This window comes from Blennius ocellaris, assembly GCF_963422515.1.
Source record: "Blennius ocellaris genome assembly, chromosome: 11".
Classification (NCBI taxonomy): domain Eukaryota; kingdom Metazoa; phylum Chordata; class Actinopteri; order Blenniiformes; family Blenniidae; genus Blennius; species Blennius ocellaris.
In genome coordinates, this window is record NC_137660.1 from 17963730 (window position 1) to 17980972 (window position 17243).

A 17243-nucleotide genomic window follows, 5' to 3' on the forward strand; every position below is an offset into this window, starting at 1 on the left:
CAACACAACATCTGACTGTAGAAGAGTTTGTAGAATGTGTCGTACAGGTGATGACTGCGAGAAAGAATGTGGACCAGCCTCTAGTGGTGTCAAGGTTCAGTGTGTGAAGTGAAACATCACTCAAACCATCTTCATCTCTCCTTCTCGGATCAATGCTCTGCTTTTCTGCTTCTCCTACCTTCTGTTAGGGTGAAAGAATTGCATGTGAATAATAATACAGCCCGTGTCATCCTGGCGAAATGTGCTGGTCAATGTCATACCAGCAATGTTTGGTTTATGTCTACAATTTTGCAAGTCCATCAGCTTGGAATGAACCAAACAAAAACCCTTGATGCTCAAAAACCGTGTTTCATTGACCTCTTTTAAAAAGTTGCTTTGTGACTTGGAGAAAGAACACCTGTGTGTAGATGTTTTGAATGATATACTGTAATCTAATCTAACCGATTTCTAAAGTAATTTGGAATAATAGCAGGTGAACAGGCTGTAATCAAAGTGACAGTGGGCTATGAGTTCACTGGTGGACAGAAATACAGTACAATAACTTTCTATTTGCAAAATTCAAACAATGACAATGTTCCATCTTAAGCCCGGTTCACAGGGCAGGATAATTAGGCCGATTTTGGCAAAAACAAACAAAAATAAAAAACCCAAAACAAAACAAAAAAAACCCCAAACAAAAAAAACAATATTCTTCGTCTGCCAGGTTTGTTGACTTTGGAATCACGTTTGATCTCGCAAGGTTTTGCGAGATTTGCCGTCTGACGTGGCGTTTGCCGTCATGTTCGCTAGTGAAATCGGTTCGTGTGTGGTGAGTTGATGTTACCAAGTGGCTGCACGCCACACACTGTACGACCAAAACTGTTAAACCTGTGATTACTTATCGCCATATGTGTGGTCTCTTTGGTTTGGGAAATCTGCCGACAATTTTATAATCCTGCCGTATGAACCGGGCTTAACCTGTGAAAAGCAAGCCTCTGAGCCCTGCTTTCAACAGCCTACCAGTTTGTGCAGAAATCATCCGCACGCTGCTCTGGCGTCTTGGATTCTCTGCTGCTGCAGTTTGTCTCACGGGTTTTGACGACCGGTCCAAGATGGCGGCCCTATTTCCTGCGCTGCGGCAGCCGACGCGACTTCTACTCGGCATCATGTCTATGCGGAGCACTATGTGTTTCTGAGCGAGAGAAGCCGACTCTTGTTTACAGCAGCGAATCCACGGAGGAGCGGAGACCCGCAGCCTGCGATAGCCGAGGGTGCGCCGTAGGATTTCAGCCGCTGGATACATAACGCAACCGGGCTTAAAAAAAAATAATAAAAAAAATATCCTGCTTCTCTTTCGTCTGAGGCAGAACGAGAAAATCAAGGGGGAAAAGGCAACTCCTTGGACATATTCTTCCTCCCACCCCAGCCGAGGTCGTCTAGCAGGAGAGCTGGAGACCCATTCTCCTGCGTGGCACAAGTCTGCTCTTTTCTCTCAGCCGCAAATTCCGACTGACGGCGGAGATAAGTCCGAGAATATCGGTCCTCTTTACGAGCCAGGGCCGCTCGGTGGGAATAAAGCGCCCGTGCTGTCTGAATGGCATAAGGAAAAATAAGGTTTTTCATTCATTTTCAGCCTCTCAGCCACCACCCCTGTGGATCTGGACGTGTTTTCTGCTCCCTCTTCACCACCACCACCACCACCTCCTCCTCTTCCTCACACACTCACTGACCCGGGGGATTCTCATCAGCCACATTGGCTTTAATTGATCATGTTGGTAAAAGCTACCAATTTCAACGTTTAGCCTGATATCCGTCTTGTTTGTGAGCGGGCCTGATCACACTGGAACGCGCACCTCTGTTTTCAGGAGATGGAGAATGAAGATGGGGATTACCATCATTTATCCAGGAAAATCACCGGCTTGTGTGCCATACCAGACAACGTCAAAGTACCCGGTGACTGGCAAAAATAGCAGACTGTTTTAGTCCCCTTTCCCCCCCAAAGGAATTCCCTGTTCTGACCATCTTGTACATATTTATTTATAATTTTAGAGCCAATACAGGTAGACAGCCGACCACGCACTTGCAGGATACCAGAGAGTAGCCTTTAGGGCTCTCTCCCTCTTTTCTTTTTTTTTTTACAATTTTCATCTTGGTTCTCTTGTCTGGCGATTTTTTTTATTATTATTATTATTCGAGATTTCTAGTCGCCTGCATTTTTTTGTTTTTTTTCATTTCTAATTTCGCGAGGAAAATAATGTTGAGGATCGTGAGATCCAACACACCGATGGGGAGCCCTGCCTTGTTTTGGGGTCTGATGCTGTCTATCTCCACTTTCTGCATGTGGTCCACATATGGAGAGCGTAAGTAGCTATTTATTATATATTATTGTATATTCATTTTTTTCCCCTTCATGTTCCATAAAGTAAGCCCTTGCGTCATAGAGTGCTTGTGAAATCCGATACAATGTAACATTTTATAGAATCCATCAACAAGATAACGCGCCTTTCAGTGATATTTAGGTTTTCGAAGTGCACCCGGTGCTCCTCCTGCGCACCGACTTGTGCACGTTACCTACGTGTGTATATGATCTGGAGAGGACCATGTGGTGGAGCTGGCCTATGCGAACACACATATTCACCGCCGTGCGCATCATCATCTCTTGTGATGCCACTGAGGTCGTTAAAATAAACCGGGGGTGGGTGGGTGGGGGGCATACTGGGCACACGCCGACCCAAACTGGACGGTAGAGTCGCGTGAAAGCGGAGGATCGATCCTGGGGAGCGCAGCTGAAGGTTACTACGACCATGTGGCCATTTTGCATTTGGTAGTGTGGCGTCGCTTGCGCACAAACAGCCGGGATCAGACGATCCTCCGCGTCTTTCAAATAAACACCGCGCATCCATTAAAACGCACGCACACACACACACACACACGATCCAAACGTCGGGCGAGAATAAATATGAAGAGTTGCTGGGATTTAATAAAATACAAGTTTACGTTGTTGGGCGGCTGCAGAGGAATCTTGTGCGCGCGCTGTCGATTTAGTTGAAGTTGTAATATCCAAGAGCAGATGAGCAAAGATGTTTCCAGTCCAGATATAATTTTTTTTTAAACTATGAATGGCATTTTCGATATGGCATGTTTCATTTTTGTCTCTATAATGTTTCAGCTTTGTTCGGTGCTAATAAAACACAGGGCAGGACCAGAGGAGTTTTATAAAGCTGTTGGGTTTTTTTTTTGTTTGTTTGTTTGTTTTTTTACTACATACAGTCTTCCTTTCAGTTTCCTACTTTAGAATAACCATATCTCTCACATGCGATCTTTTATAATAGTTTCCTCCCATTAATTCTTTCTACACAACGTGTATAAATAATAGAACATTCTCTGAACGTCATTAATTTTTTGTTTCCATTTATTAATAATACATATTTTTACAATTTAACACCAGGTTAATTATTATACTTGAATGCTAAACAATTGTTAGTTTAATTTAAACCAATTAAACTGAGCATTCTATGAGGTTCCAAAGTTGGGCCATGTTTTTATTTTCTTAGTTTATATTAATTGTGTTATAATAGGGAGCTGGTTGTTTGGTGTATTGAGACTCTTTAAATACCATGCTGGACAGAGAAAATACTTTATTCTTAAAGAAAATTCACAACAACCTCTGCTATGTATAGGAAATTGCGCTTCACTTTAAATTGTTCACAACTAAAATGGTTTTATGATAAAGCAATGCAGTTAAATGTAAGTTTTAGTTGTTTTTCTTTTTTTAGTTTTGCTTCTCACGTCTTGATTAATTCAGTGAGAAGTCAAAGCCAATAATATCTTGTCAGGCATGGGACATTAATGGAGACCAAACTGTAATTGTTGCCTCTGAGCCTCTTGAGTCCACCTTCGGCATTTCAGGATGTGTCAAAGCAAGAAGAGCGTGTTTCCCACCTATGTCACACCCTGTTATTTTCTTGTTCAGGCAGTCCCCTATAGGATATGGTGGCTACAACCCGACATGGGAAGGAGACGTGAAGGCTGACCTCTATTTGCATTCAAATAGAAGGAAAAACTTAAATCAGTCCTTTGACCCTCTTGGTTGGAGGACCGCCATGCTCTTTGAACCCTTCTGAGCTCAGTGAGAGACCCGTGAACACAGTTGGGGGCTGGGAGTCGAGGGGCTGCCCTCAGATCCCGATGCTGTGGTGTATAATACATCAGGCTTTCCACAACAAAGAATGCAGTGACAAAGACAAGCTTGGGTTTATCACTTGTGCATGAAGTTTCCTTCACTGGTCTGTGGGGAGTCAGAATTTCCAGTTTCTCTCATCATTTAGTGGAAAATCACAGATATTCAAGAGCACCATTAGGGGTTGAAAACTTTCTTTGGTCTGTTCGTTTTGATTATCTATCCACACCAATAAAATGTAATTAAGCTCTCTTTTAACTCTCACCACATTAAACTTTCCGTGCGATGGCTTCCAAGTCTGCAGCGAACACGTCTCTAAAGAGAGAGAGAGAGAGAGAGAGAGAGAGAGAGAGAGAGAGAGAGAGAGAGAGAGAGAGAGAGAGCCAGTGCAAGAGAGGTAAAGACTTGGTGTGTGGAAATAGATTGTGCAAAAATACACTTGCAAGAGAGACAGGCTTGTTTTGGTTGATTAGGATAGTTTGATTGGCTTTTTGCTTCTCACACAGATCAGTCTCCTGTATAGGCTGATGCGCTCAACTTGGCACCACCACTATTAGAGTTAAAAATAGATATGTCCCCAGAAACATTGGCACACGTGGTTGTGTGAGTATAGGAACCCTCTGTCCTGTTCCATGAGGGCACACCACTGTTCCTACCTCAGTTATTTATGAAAGAACATGTTGCTTTGGAGAAAAAAACAAAAGAAAACCAAAAAAAAAAAAACCTGAATGGCAGAATAAATAATCAGACGTCAGAGAGTATTGTGTTTGACAGGAACCCCTCCTGCTTGTCCCTTTGGGGTGTGACATATTGCCGTGCAGTTGGCTATGTCATGATGAGGCAAGTGGTTCAGATACGACTGCTGTCACTCTGTGCCCCACTCTACCATGTGACGGGAGCTCCATGGTTCAATACCCCCGCCCTCGGTTCTGCCCTACCTTGATGCAGGAAGGCCTCCCTCGTCGCAACCCTATGGCGTGTGCATGAGCGTTTCTGTGCGCACATGCGTGTCTGCTGTGCAGCTTTCTGTCCGTACTGCAGCAGGACTCGGCGTGACAGCCTGAGTCAGTGGCGTGCCCCAGAGTAAGGATGTGAAAGTGTGTCACTGGGCTAGTTTGTGAGAGTGCAGTCAAATGCAGTCCTGCAGCTCCTCTGGGCTGCCAGCTGAGGTTTCCAATGCTTAATTAAACGCTTTATATCAAGTGGCACGTCGTTGGATTTGCTCAAACGCAGTCCCCGGCCAACTGCACATACATCATCTCTGGCTGCTGTTTTGAATCTCTGTGGAGTTTTTTTACAACCCGCGATATGATTGTGATTGTTAGCGCACCTAATGGATGGCATTCAGCTTATCAGTTGATAGCGGTTTATCAGGAACTGAACGTGACTCCTTCCCCAAATGCAGGATTCATCACCTAGAGGTTATTCTTCTCTCTGTCTCCAGAAAAAGAGTAGGGAATCTTTTCAGTGTTGCGTCACACTCATTTATCCTCTACCTGGTTAGTAGTGTTTTGCTGCAATTAATGAATAAAAGCTTCTGTCAAATCAGCTCAAATTATCACCAAATTGCAACAACAGGCAGCGTCTAGATTTGGTCATGGCTCAGATTAAAGCAGTATTATGACTATAAATCCCTTCCCAGGATGTTTTCCATGTGAAGGAGGATGAGCCGCTGTCACAGAGCTTCACATTATAGCGTGAGAGTTCGGGGTGCTGCACATGCTTCGTCTCACGCCAATGCTGGACTTCCGAATGTTTTTCACATTATAAGATATCATTGTTCACAGCTGTTGTGATCTATAGGCAATAAAATGCGTAACCTATCCAGTGCTAGTTATTTTGAATAAGTAGCTTGCGTAACTGTTCCACTTCAGGTTTTAAGATGTTATAATCTTAATTCATCTTCATTACACTTGCAGCGTATTCAAATCTAAAAATATGATTTAGAGGTTTTGCCTCCAGTTTTCTTTTTTCATGGTTTCTAATCAAGCAAAAGGACAAAATCATTTTAGTAAAATATTTTTCCAGTTTCTTCAGCATCCTGAGAAGAGGCTGCCTCACAATTTGAAATTCCCGGCATTACATTGATCCTGTTAAACACACCAGCTCATATTCAGTTCATCGTGACACCATTGATGGTTATTGGAATTCATTCATTTACTTTCTTATCGCTAACATTTATTCATTTGTAGAGCAGTGTTGGATTAGAGTTTAGAGAATTGTGCTTGTGAGCGGAGGGACACTGGTTTGAATCCCTGGTTTGATAAGAGTCAGCGGGGAAAGGAGAAATAACCATTTGTCCCCAGTGTTCGGTCCATAAAGCCGTTAATATACAGCACTGTGGCTTCCAACTGATCCTCCGTGGAACGGCCAAATGCAAGTGACAAACAAAGTGATTTCATTCCGAGTTTTTAGAAAACGCATGGTCATGCTTTCTAACCGATTCTTTATAACTTTGTGGCCTTTACGTCACACGTAGACCACAACACTACTTGTTTCGATTTTGCTTGTACGTATTTGTACCCTGTGAGCTTCTAGCAATAGACTTCCAAGAAGCATAATTTATTTAAAAAATACATTATACGTTTCATTTGAAATATGCTGATGAAAAATGCTCTGCCGCTTCTCTTAAGAATAACACAATTATATAATTCTATTTGTTGTTTTTTTTTATTTTGGCATGTTTGATTTTATCTCGTGAATTTTCTACTACCTGCTCCAATTGCCAATTTGGAGAAGAAAAAAAAAAGATTTGATATAAATATGGCGGACTGGTAAAATCAAGATGAAAAAGCAAATTACTGTAGGAAAAAAGTGAGGTATTTTCAGACCATTTTGCTGTTATTAGTATGTTAAAGTGGGCATGTAAACACAGAGTCGGTTACCTCATGCCCTCTGTCCTGGTTTTGGGTGAGAGGCAGAGTCCTTGTGCAACAGTTGTTATGATGGCAAGTGTAGAGTTACTGTTTGGGCTTTTGGTGATATCTGAGACACAGTGTTTGAAGCAACTTGACTGTGTGGAAGTGGCCTACCACGCCACTGGTCAGATGACTTCCAGTATGTTGCGGATTAGAATCAGTTGATGTGGCAGGTGCAGCGGGATGTGACCACACAGTGAACAGCTAAACAAGAAAAGCTCAAGAGATTTTGTCGGTTAATACGGTTCACAACACTTGTTATATTCAAACATGAAGTTTCGGCGGCTAAATGATTTGTTTATAAACAAATTGACATTCTTTAAAGCTGCCAATTAACTTTAGAAGTAGAAAAAAAACCAACTCTTTAAAAAGCATGTATATAATCTAAAATAATTTTGTTATTCCAACAAATGATATTATCACATAATATTTTGTCCATATATTTCAGACTTGTTGCACACAAACTGACCTTTGTTAAATATTAATTTTTTCTCCAAATTCTTGCAAACTTTCTATGTTCTGATCCAAAATACAGATCCACCTGTATAGTCAAAATACTTTAATTCCTCAGACTTGCAATTGTGCTTTTATAGTATTTATTACTTAAAGCATCCTTTTATGGTGTTTAATGCATATAAATACAAGATTTATCTCAGGTTTATTTTAAAGAAGATAAATAAATACGCCAATAAATAAGTAATTGACAATTTCCGTATCTTCCAGTAAAGCCTGGTTGGATTTTAAACTTATTCCTTCAGTATGGATGCAAAACATTTACAGACTTGGCGTCTGGTGTGGGGCTTAATGATGAATCCATTTTTGGAAATGATTATTATTTGCAGTCTTGCTTGTTCTTGGCACACAGCACAGTGACAACTTTATAAGCTTAGCTGCAGGGTCACGAGAGGTTTAGGACCCTGAAAATGTGAAGCGAGAAAAAGCTGGGAAAAATAACTGTCCTAAAGCAAACACGAGGGAGGAATCTTCCCTAATAACCTTCCTGGATTTTACAGCTGGGTGTCTGGAAAAGGATGCATTTAAGTGCTTTCCCAGAATCCCCTGTTTGTGGTCTTTTAATAAACAACACTGCATGTGGTCCAGATTTCAATCTTCTCTTTCTGTCAGCCAAAAACTGAGATGATGTTTATTTACACGCAGGGTATGTTTACTGGATCTCAATCGTATTTTATGTTACGTTAAGATAAACATTGACCATTAGCCTTGGCTTAATTACACCGACTGGCCGAGGGTCATGTTTGACTATGCGTGTGTGTCTGTGTGTGCTTGTGCAGGTGTGTTTTTATGTGATGACATTTCCACAGAGGGCCCGGGCAAGGTTTATCAATCATAAACATGAGCCGATGGATCCCATTACACTGCGGAGATATGTGTGTTTACTCAGCAGTGTGAAGAGCAAAGACACACACACACACACACACAGTTGCACACATGCTGGCTTATCACTCTGTGTGGACACTGGTGTTGAAATGTATTTTGTTTGTATAGTAGTGAATGAAAGATTTGGTATCTGAATGTTGTTGAAGCATTAGTTGTCCTCTCAACAAACAAATGGCGTGAAGCAGGGAGGCCTGGAAGCTTAGCGTGAGGCAGCGTCCTTCTCAAGTCTTTTTGTGAGGAAATGATTGGAATTCCTGGTACTTAACATTCCTAATGAGCAGAACAACAGAATCACAAAGGGGAGGCTGATGTCATTCCTTTATTTCCATTGTATTCCCCCTTTTCCTGTATTTTTTGTGGGAAAAACGGAATCAAAATCCAGAAGTGTTCAGCAATTTTGGCCACCCAGAAACGCAGTGGATTCTGTTTGTTGTGGTTTTACACCAGAATGGTCTCTGATATAGCAAAACTTGGCAGGAATCTTATCTTTCCTTGGCCAGACACCCCCTGATTTTATTAATGCCCTCACCAGGAAGTGGGGCCTAGAGTTTCTCTTTACTAACAAACAAATTAGTCTTTGTATTTGAGTGGCTCCACCCCTCCTCCTCCCCCTCTCCCCGGCTGCTGGAGAAGCTGGAAGAAAATTCTCAATGAAACAAAGAAGACATGCAGCTCGATGGCTCACGAGTGGAGCCCAGGGGCATTGGTGTTGATTGGAGAAAGCAAATACTATTTTCTGCTGGAGTAATTGTTTCCGTTCTAAATTTGGACAAGTGAAACACCCTGACAGGAACAAATTATAGCCCATTCATCCTCATAAACAATGTGGCTTCTATTTTTGGCCGAATAGTTTGACGAAAGCACATCAAACATGGCTGTTTTGTCAGTACTGAAGTGGAGCTAATTTACTTGTGGAGACGTTTTGAGAGCTCTTGAAATCGTGTACAGGAGAGAGGTCACGAAAAGCCGTTTTATACAATTTTATGGCCATTTTCTCTCCAATAAAAGCAGTCCAGTGTCCTAGTATTTATTTAGGGACGGTAAAGAGTTCAGCTCTTTGTTTTATCCCTGAGCTGTGATTAGAGAAGTGTTTCGACAAGGATCAAAGACTCTTATTGAAAACATGTTTGCGACAGTGTTGCTTACTATGACATCGTCCTTAAGCCCCTGTAAGAACTTAACAGGTTTAGCCAAGGAGCTCATGTGTCAAGGCGTTTCCTGTGCCGATTGTTGAACCGAGTTGCACAGAGAGACCACTCAAAATAATATGCAACACTTAAGCTGCAGTGTGTGCTAATTATCTGATTACATATACAATTCACAGTTTTATAAGTACTAAACATATAATTAAAAGCAACTCCTTGATCAAGACATGATTGCTAAACAGATTAACTAGTGTTTTCATGTGAAGACGTGTGGGAAACTTGTGGAGTAAACCTTGAGACAAATTTTGTTTTATTGAAAAAAAAAAAATTAAGATGTTTATCAAAAATCTATTATTATTTTTGTGTTGTCAAAATGCAGATTAAACATGTTGCAAAAATGTTGACTAAACTGAGAGAAATTGTAAATTGCAATTATTTGCAATTAGGTTGCAAAAAAAAAAAAAAATGCAAGAATAACTTCTACCACGGCTGTCACAACAAAGAGGACAGAAGGACAGAAAAAAAGACTAAAAACAACACGATCAGCAAACTGCTTCACTTCTGATGCTACTGATTGGAACTACAGATGTGATTTAAATACATAACAACAGCAAAAAATATTGGTCAAGTTGCTTCTGTCAATTAGATAAAGGTCAAATCTCAAAACACAGAGTAACTATATTTTTCATTAATCTTATCACTATCGCAATGCTCAACCAAATTATCACATGCTTCATGTTCACCTGATATTGCACAGCCCTTCTAAACGGTATGGAAATGTGACCTTTCCAGACAGGAAACATAATTTACATTGAATAACAAAGAAATAATTTCCGGGGTTAGAACAAGTTTACACTGTTTGTCTTTTCTCTACCAACAACTTGGAAGTAAAGAGTTTTGCTCTTCCCTTACTGAAAAAAGTTAGTTGTTGTTAACTTTCATACATATAATATATAATATAAAACGATAAAAAAAAGTTAAAGCATTTTCAACATTTGAATTGTCTTAACATATTTATATCCTGCAGGAAACAAAATCTATCAGATACAATAAAATAAGATGGGATACTATTTTGTCTTTGTAAAGAATTATAATCTAAGATGATCAACAATAAAACATGCTTGAAATACTTAGTTCTTTGTGTTACACACATTAAATACAGGTATATTTACATTTTCACAGCTTCAGTATGGGGAAAAAATAACTTTTATTCAGAGTTCCAACACAGCATCTGACTCACTAGTTTCTGATGAAAATGTAAAGTTTGCTGTCATTATATTTGTGATTTGAAATATTCATTATATTCTCATGGATTTTTCTCTCTGTGCGTCCCCCAGTTTGTGGTCCAAGTATCGACATACGAAATGACATCAACGAATTCAAGCGGCTTGAGAACTGCACTGTGGTGGAGGGATACCTGCACATCCTCCTCATCTACGACAAGACCAACAACGTCAACCAGGAGGTCTTCCGCTCCCTCAGCTTCCCCAAGCTCACCGTCATCACTGACTACCTGCTGCTGTTTCGCGTCTCGGGCCTGGATAGCCTAAGCACGCTCTTTCCCAACCTGAGTGTCATCCGGGGGCGTAATCTCTTCTATAACTACGCCTTGGTGATCTACGAGATGACCAGTCTGAAGGACATTGGCTTGTACAACCTGAGGAACATCACACGAGGGGCCATGCGGATCGAAAAGAACCCCGAGCTGTGCTACCTGGACTCTGTGGACTGGTCTCTCATTATGGATTCGGAGTTCAACAACATTATCAATGGGAATAAGAAGGCAAAGGAGTGTGACAACGTCTGCCCTGGCATCATGGAGGATAACCCTCTTTGTCAGAGGACGTCCTTTAATGACAACACTGACTATCGCTGCTGGACCTCCAACCAGTGCCAGAAAGGTAATCTGAGTTCTCTTGTGTTTCCTACATTTTGTCTCTGCACAGCATGTTGAGAGAGAATGGATCTCCGCCGTGTCGGTGTGATAGTTCGCTGTATGAGTAGAGTAAGTGCGGATGTGACTTTGATCTGGGTCGGTGGTTTCCCAGCTCACAAACATTCAGAAATTCTGTATTTCTGCAGCCGCAAACAAATCCCATGAATCTATGCAGTGTTTTTCCTTCATTTCCGTCAGGCAGCTGGATTGTCCACGGGCCAGTGCAAACATTTCCTCTCTGTTCATTATAGAGACCTTGTCTTTAGATCAGGCTATTTGTGGAGTGAAGGATGGCTGCAGTATGGAGCACCAGGTATTAGAAAGGCATACTCAGTTGAGGTTAACGTTTCGCTGCCAAGAAATGAGGTAGTCTACCTGTCTGGACCATGTCAGCTAAATATTTGCCTGAGGGACATTTTGCAATTTATGAAAAGGGGCATATTGAAGAATCTGGGGGAGGGTCATCCTTGCTTAACTTTGGCAGAGTGTTAGGGTCATGCATTTTTTAAAACAGTTCAGAGGAGGGTCATATCGTTTATATATATATATATATATATATTAAACATTGAATTCCTCTCTGTCTGCAGATTGGAATTAATTCAGTGCTGGCATTTGATGCCAGCATTCAGTATTTTATAGAGCATCTAAGGTGAGTGTAGCAATTTTTGGCAACATTGATGTATTTCAACTTTCTTTTCACACATTTCACGGCGTGAGACAGTTTGTGCTTTCAGATCAGATGTGAGGACAACTATCAAGTTACGCATCCTCAAACTGCTCCATGAGACAGTTTAAGCCTTTTCAAATCTTTAAAATATTTTTTCACAGCATATTTTGAAACAGACATACAAACCTGAGCCGTTGTCGATGCTATTGGTTGAAATGTTGAGTGACTTTCTGGTGAACCATGGTCCTTCTTCTGCCGGTTTTATATCATGTCATGTGTACGTTTTGCTATCTCGCAGCTTAAGGCACTTTTCCTTCCGTGACTCATGCCAGGTTTTTAACTTTTCTGAAGGTCGCAAAGGGCAGAGTCAATCAATAATGTTTTTTCAAGGTTGCAGTGATTGCTACATTGTCTTCAAGTGCAAAAGGGCCGTATGAGGTTTTTGTTCATTTGAATTACTCCACACACTGTGCCTTAATATCGTCATTGATGTGAAATCATAGAAAATTGATGAACAGTAATGTGTAAACCTTTTACACCGGTGCTTCGATGCAAATTGAAGTGTGAATTAACAAGAGAAAGATTATAATTTTTTTTTTATGTGACCACCTTCAGCATCAGGTTTTATAACATCTTGGATAACTAAGCACAGACCTTCTCTGGATGTAGTCTGGTTCAGATCCCTCTGTTTTCATGTAAACCCACACCGGACAGATTTTGTTTAGATCAAGGCTCTTTTGTGGCCACACCATCATTTCCAGGATCTCTTGTTCTTCTTTACGCTGAAGGCAGTTCTTAATCAACACTGACTGTATGTCTAGAGCTGGTTTCCTTTTCTGCAGAGTAAATCTGAAGATTTCAGGTGTTTTTCCTGCTGCCAATATAGATGTATTAGTAGCATTTGGTATGAAATGGATATAACGTCAGCGCAATAATATATATTTGAATTAAAACTCAGAAAAGATTTTCTTACACATCTTGGAGATCACTTCCATACACCAACAGGTGTTTAATTTGATGTTTTTATTTGCTGAACCCCACAATATAGTACAAAGAGTCATATTGTATAGACTGCTGAGAAAAAAAGCCCAACAACTGTTGTTTACGAATAGAAAGACATAATAGGAAATAACCTTGTGTTCCTTTCTGCTCTGCTTTGATAGTTAAATGTGTACTTAATTCAAGTCAGAGAAATTTCAATATCAGTGACAGTGGTAGCTCCCTCCTATTTGCCTATTTTTTTGCATATTCTGTGAACACACGGGCACTAGGGACTCGGGAGCTACTGGACAATTGTCTTATTTGAGTTGAAGTAGCTTCACTGTATCATACCTCACAGATTCTCGGCTGTTTTTGTAGTATTAAAAAAAAGAGATGAAACAGGACTTGGTTTCATACTCCTACTCTGTGGTATTTAGTGTTTTCTTTTCTTTGAAAAATAATTGTGGGAAAACCACCATACAGCCTTTTTTTAAGAGCTTGTTTGTCGACCCCCCCGCCCCTCCCCTGCTCAGTTTGCAGTTTCAAACACCACCCTCCTCATCCTCAGGGACTCTCTGAACAAATAGTGGAAATCAAGATTGCGTCTTCTCCCCAGTGGCTGCTTCTGTCATCTATAGAAAAGCTATAGCGTTCATTGTTTGTGCCTCAGTTTATTCTTGGATGCAGCGACCTGCTGGCGCTTTCTGTTGTTTCTTGACCCATATATGGCTAAAATATGTCACAGGTTCATATGAGTCTATTTGCTTCAATAAAAAAGACATCCCTTCAGTTACAAAATTCTGGCGCTGTGAAAGGTGCAATCGCATGCAATGGCTTTTTATTCACGTCGGTTTTGCCCACAGTGGATGCTATGTGGTGTTTGTGGTGAAACCCTCTGTTGTTTTCACACGGGGGACTTGAGAGTTAAAGCAGGAGTATTGTTTGAACCAGTTCACTTCTCAGAGGCCCAGGCCGAGGTCAGGCTAAATGCATTCATCTAGGGAGCTTTGAGGTCTCAAGGCTACAGATAAAAGGTTCAGAGAGCGACACCGTGGTAGGAAAGGAGGAGTTATTAGAGCATTGTTCTGTCTCAGAACATTGAGACAGAATGAAGCCAGAGCAGGTTGCTGATGTTGTTTAATATTCTTGACTTTATGCCTGTCTTTGTTGTTTTAAGTCTTGATGTGTCTGCTCCTCTCCTTCCTGCTTAAGATTCCTCTCTCCTCCCTCCACCCCTCTGCATAATTGCCTTGTTTTTCTCCACTACAGATGTTCCTTCAAGGGCATGCAGTGGTTTTCTCGTCAATACGGCCTGGTCTCCTCTTTAATTACTCTACATGAGGAGGGAGTGCTGTCTGCCTAGCTCACTACTTTAGCCTCTGGGCCTTCCAGGGCTTCACAGAGCAACAACAACAAAAAAAAACCCTGCACTTTCCACATATTTGTTCACTCACCAGATGCTGTTTCCCCACAACAATTTGGGGTACATTAGGTCCTCCTTGAAGGCGGGGGATGTTAATATGATGCTGGACAGACTGAGCCAGGTTAATGCTGTACTTGTGGCTGGATAGATGTGAGTGGGAGTGACTGTGTTGGGAAGTGCAGATTGGAGCAGAGGTTCTGGGTGCTTTTTAGTGGCAGGCAGTGATGCGTGGAGAGGCCCTTACCGAGAAGCCCATACGCAGGAGGAGGGGCGCTGAGGGGAAATGTCAGACAAATGTCAAGTATACAAGCTCAACGGCAAGCTCCTGTTGAAGAGTGTTGAAAAAGGCTTGTTCCTCCCCTTGTTTTTCATTCCTCCCACTCCTTCTTTAACACCCCCCCCCCCCCCCCACACACACACACACACACACACACACACACACACACACACACGCCTTGTTCAGTATCTCCACTGCCCCCCCCCTCCTCTTTGCACATGCTATCTGTCCATTTCTTCCTTGCAGGTCTTTTCCTCATCTTCACTGATTGTCCTTGTCAGTTGTTCTGCTGTTGTTTGCTCTTCTATTTTCACCTCAGTCTTTTTTCCAGGCCTTATCAGGGGCTGTTAACAGCTCTGGCTGTCAGATATCTCTCCACTGTTTACTTGTTCGGGGCGTGTGGGGGGGGGGGGGGGGGGGGGCATTCTCTAGCTCACACAATGGTTGCAACCACCTCGCTTGCTTGTTTGTCCAGGCTTTGACTCTCTTGGCATCACCTGCTGTTTGCTTTGCATTATGGGGGAGCAGAGGGGTTCCCTTCACTGAAGTTTATCAGGCTGAGTTCAGATCACCTTCTCAGACGGGGCCTGCCCGCCGCTGCTGGGCCTGAGCCAAAACCTGATTGACAAGACGCTGTCACAATTAGGCTGATGAGCAGCAAGCGGTGCTCAGTCTCAAGGCAGGTTAGTCTTCATAACTCCACAGGGAGACACACGCTCTTGTTCTCACATAACTCGCATGTCTTTTTTTTTTATACAATGAAATATTAACTTACTGTATGCTCAGCCTCACAGGCGCGCTGGTTCAGTTTCTCAAGTCTTGCTTCCATACCCTGTGTGATGTGAAGGAACATCATGTCAGCTGTGTGTGTGTGTGTGGTTTAAAAAAAAAAAAAAAAAAAGTGATAGTTGCATGTTACCAGTTGAGCAGGGTCATAAAATGTGTTTCAAAAACTACACTGAAATTGACGTGAGGTGAAAATGTCACACAAGTCTTTTCTGCCACGACAGTCTTTGCCCTGTTTGCCCTTGTACTGAACTTAGAGGAAACGCAGCAGAGCAAAAACATTTTCTGAGTTTTTGCAGTTGAGAAAACGCTCCAGCAGCCTCGGAGACTTTTGCATTTGATAACATGTTTACCTCCCCTGTGCCAGAGACAGACCTAATATCTTTGGTCTGCAGTGCTCTGACCCATGCCCACCTCACAGTAGGGGGAAGGTAAATATTTTAGAGCAGTGGTTTTCAAAGTGTGTGGTGGGTCTCCCCTAGGGGGCTCCAGAGAGCCACAGGGGGGGTCAGGAAGATGCCTTTTCCCTGCACAATATTTCCTACTTTTATTTTCTGAGAGGACATTTTCATGAAAATTCTATGGCAGAACCACCAAATGTTTTATGAAAACACATTTTTAATGGAGATTAATCAAATCACATGCATACAAGCTTCAACACTATGCATAAAGAAATTCCAGATATTCTCCAGATATACTATAATTTCTGTTTCTTTATGAATCCCAAGAACAAATGTGAAAAAACATTAAGAAGTCCAGAAATTACGACTTGCGGCATGAGAGTTGGAGGCTCAATGTGATTAAGACTGTGGGGCTGGGGGGGTCATTTTCCCACCCCTTTCTAGAAAAATTTGATATATATGGCATATGGTAAACAGGAAAGTAAAGTTTCTTATTCGCAGAAAAGCTTCTCAGGGTGTGTTACTTTGGATTTTTTTTTTAATTTTAAAATAGTTTAATGAGTCATGAAACTATTTAAGTCAGTGTCAATTTAAAAAGTTAAAAACATGGTTTGGAGTTTTAGCAATTATTAAAAAACAGTCTATTCTCTAATAGGAAAAATATTCTATTTGCTTAGCTTTTTTTTTTTTTATAATTCTCTGTGTTTTTAGTTGAATAGAAGGTAATTATTATTTATCCTTAGAGAAAGCGATGCAAATACTTTTCAGTCAGAGGGTTTTACATTTTTTCTGATGCTACCACTTAAAATAGACTTTTTGTTGAACTTGTAGATAAAACACAGTCACTTTGTGGAGGCCGTGAGCCACATTCATTGACACTCATGTGTACGCCGTGTTTCTTAAGTTGGATGAACTGAGTCTGTCCCTTTAAGTATATAAGGTAGAAATTCCTGCTGGCTTAGTCATTCCAGTTGTGAGGGGATAAAGAGGGGGAAATACACAGCAGTATGTGCGCACTACATGCAAAGAGACATACAGAGACTATTATGTGTTGCATTTGGAATAAGAAAATTTTCAACTGATTGGCATGTGGGTTTTTTTGTTTCTTTTTTCTTTTTTGTGTGGGTTTGGGGTTGTTGTGTACCATAATAA

At 41.3% G+C, this 17243-nt stretch overlaps 1 protein-coding gene across 1 annotated transcript in view; it reads left to right on the forward strand.

Moving 5' to 3' along the window:
• The first annotated feature begins 1234 nt into the window (after window positions 1-1234).
• The window catches only part of igf1ra (insulin-like growth factor 1a receptor), a 78557-nt gene continuing 62548 nt past the window's right edge, over window positions 1235-17243 (forward strand). The window contains exons 1-2 of the mRNA XM_080504849.1: window positions 1235-2339; window positions 10958-11521. Coding sequence (XP_080360975.1) covers window positions 2234-2339; window positions 10958-11521 — 670 coding nt within the window. The 5' untranslated portion in view covers window positions 1235-2233. The remainder of the gene's footprint in view (window positions 2340-10957; window positions 11522-17243) is intronic.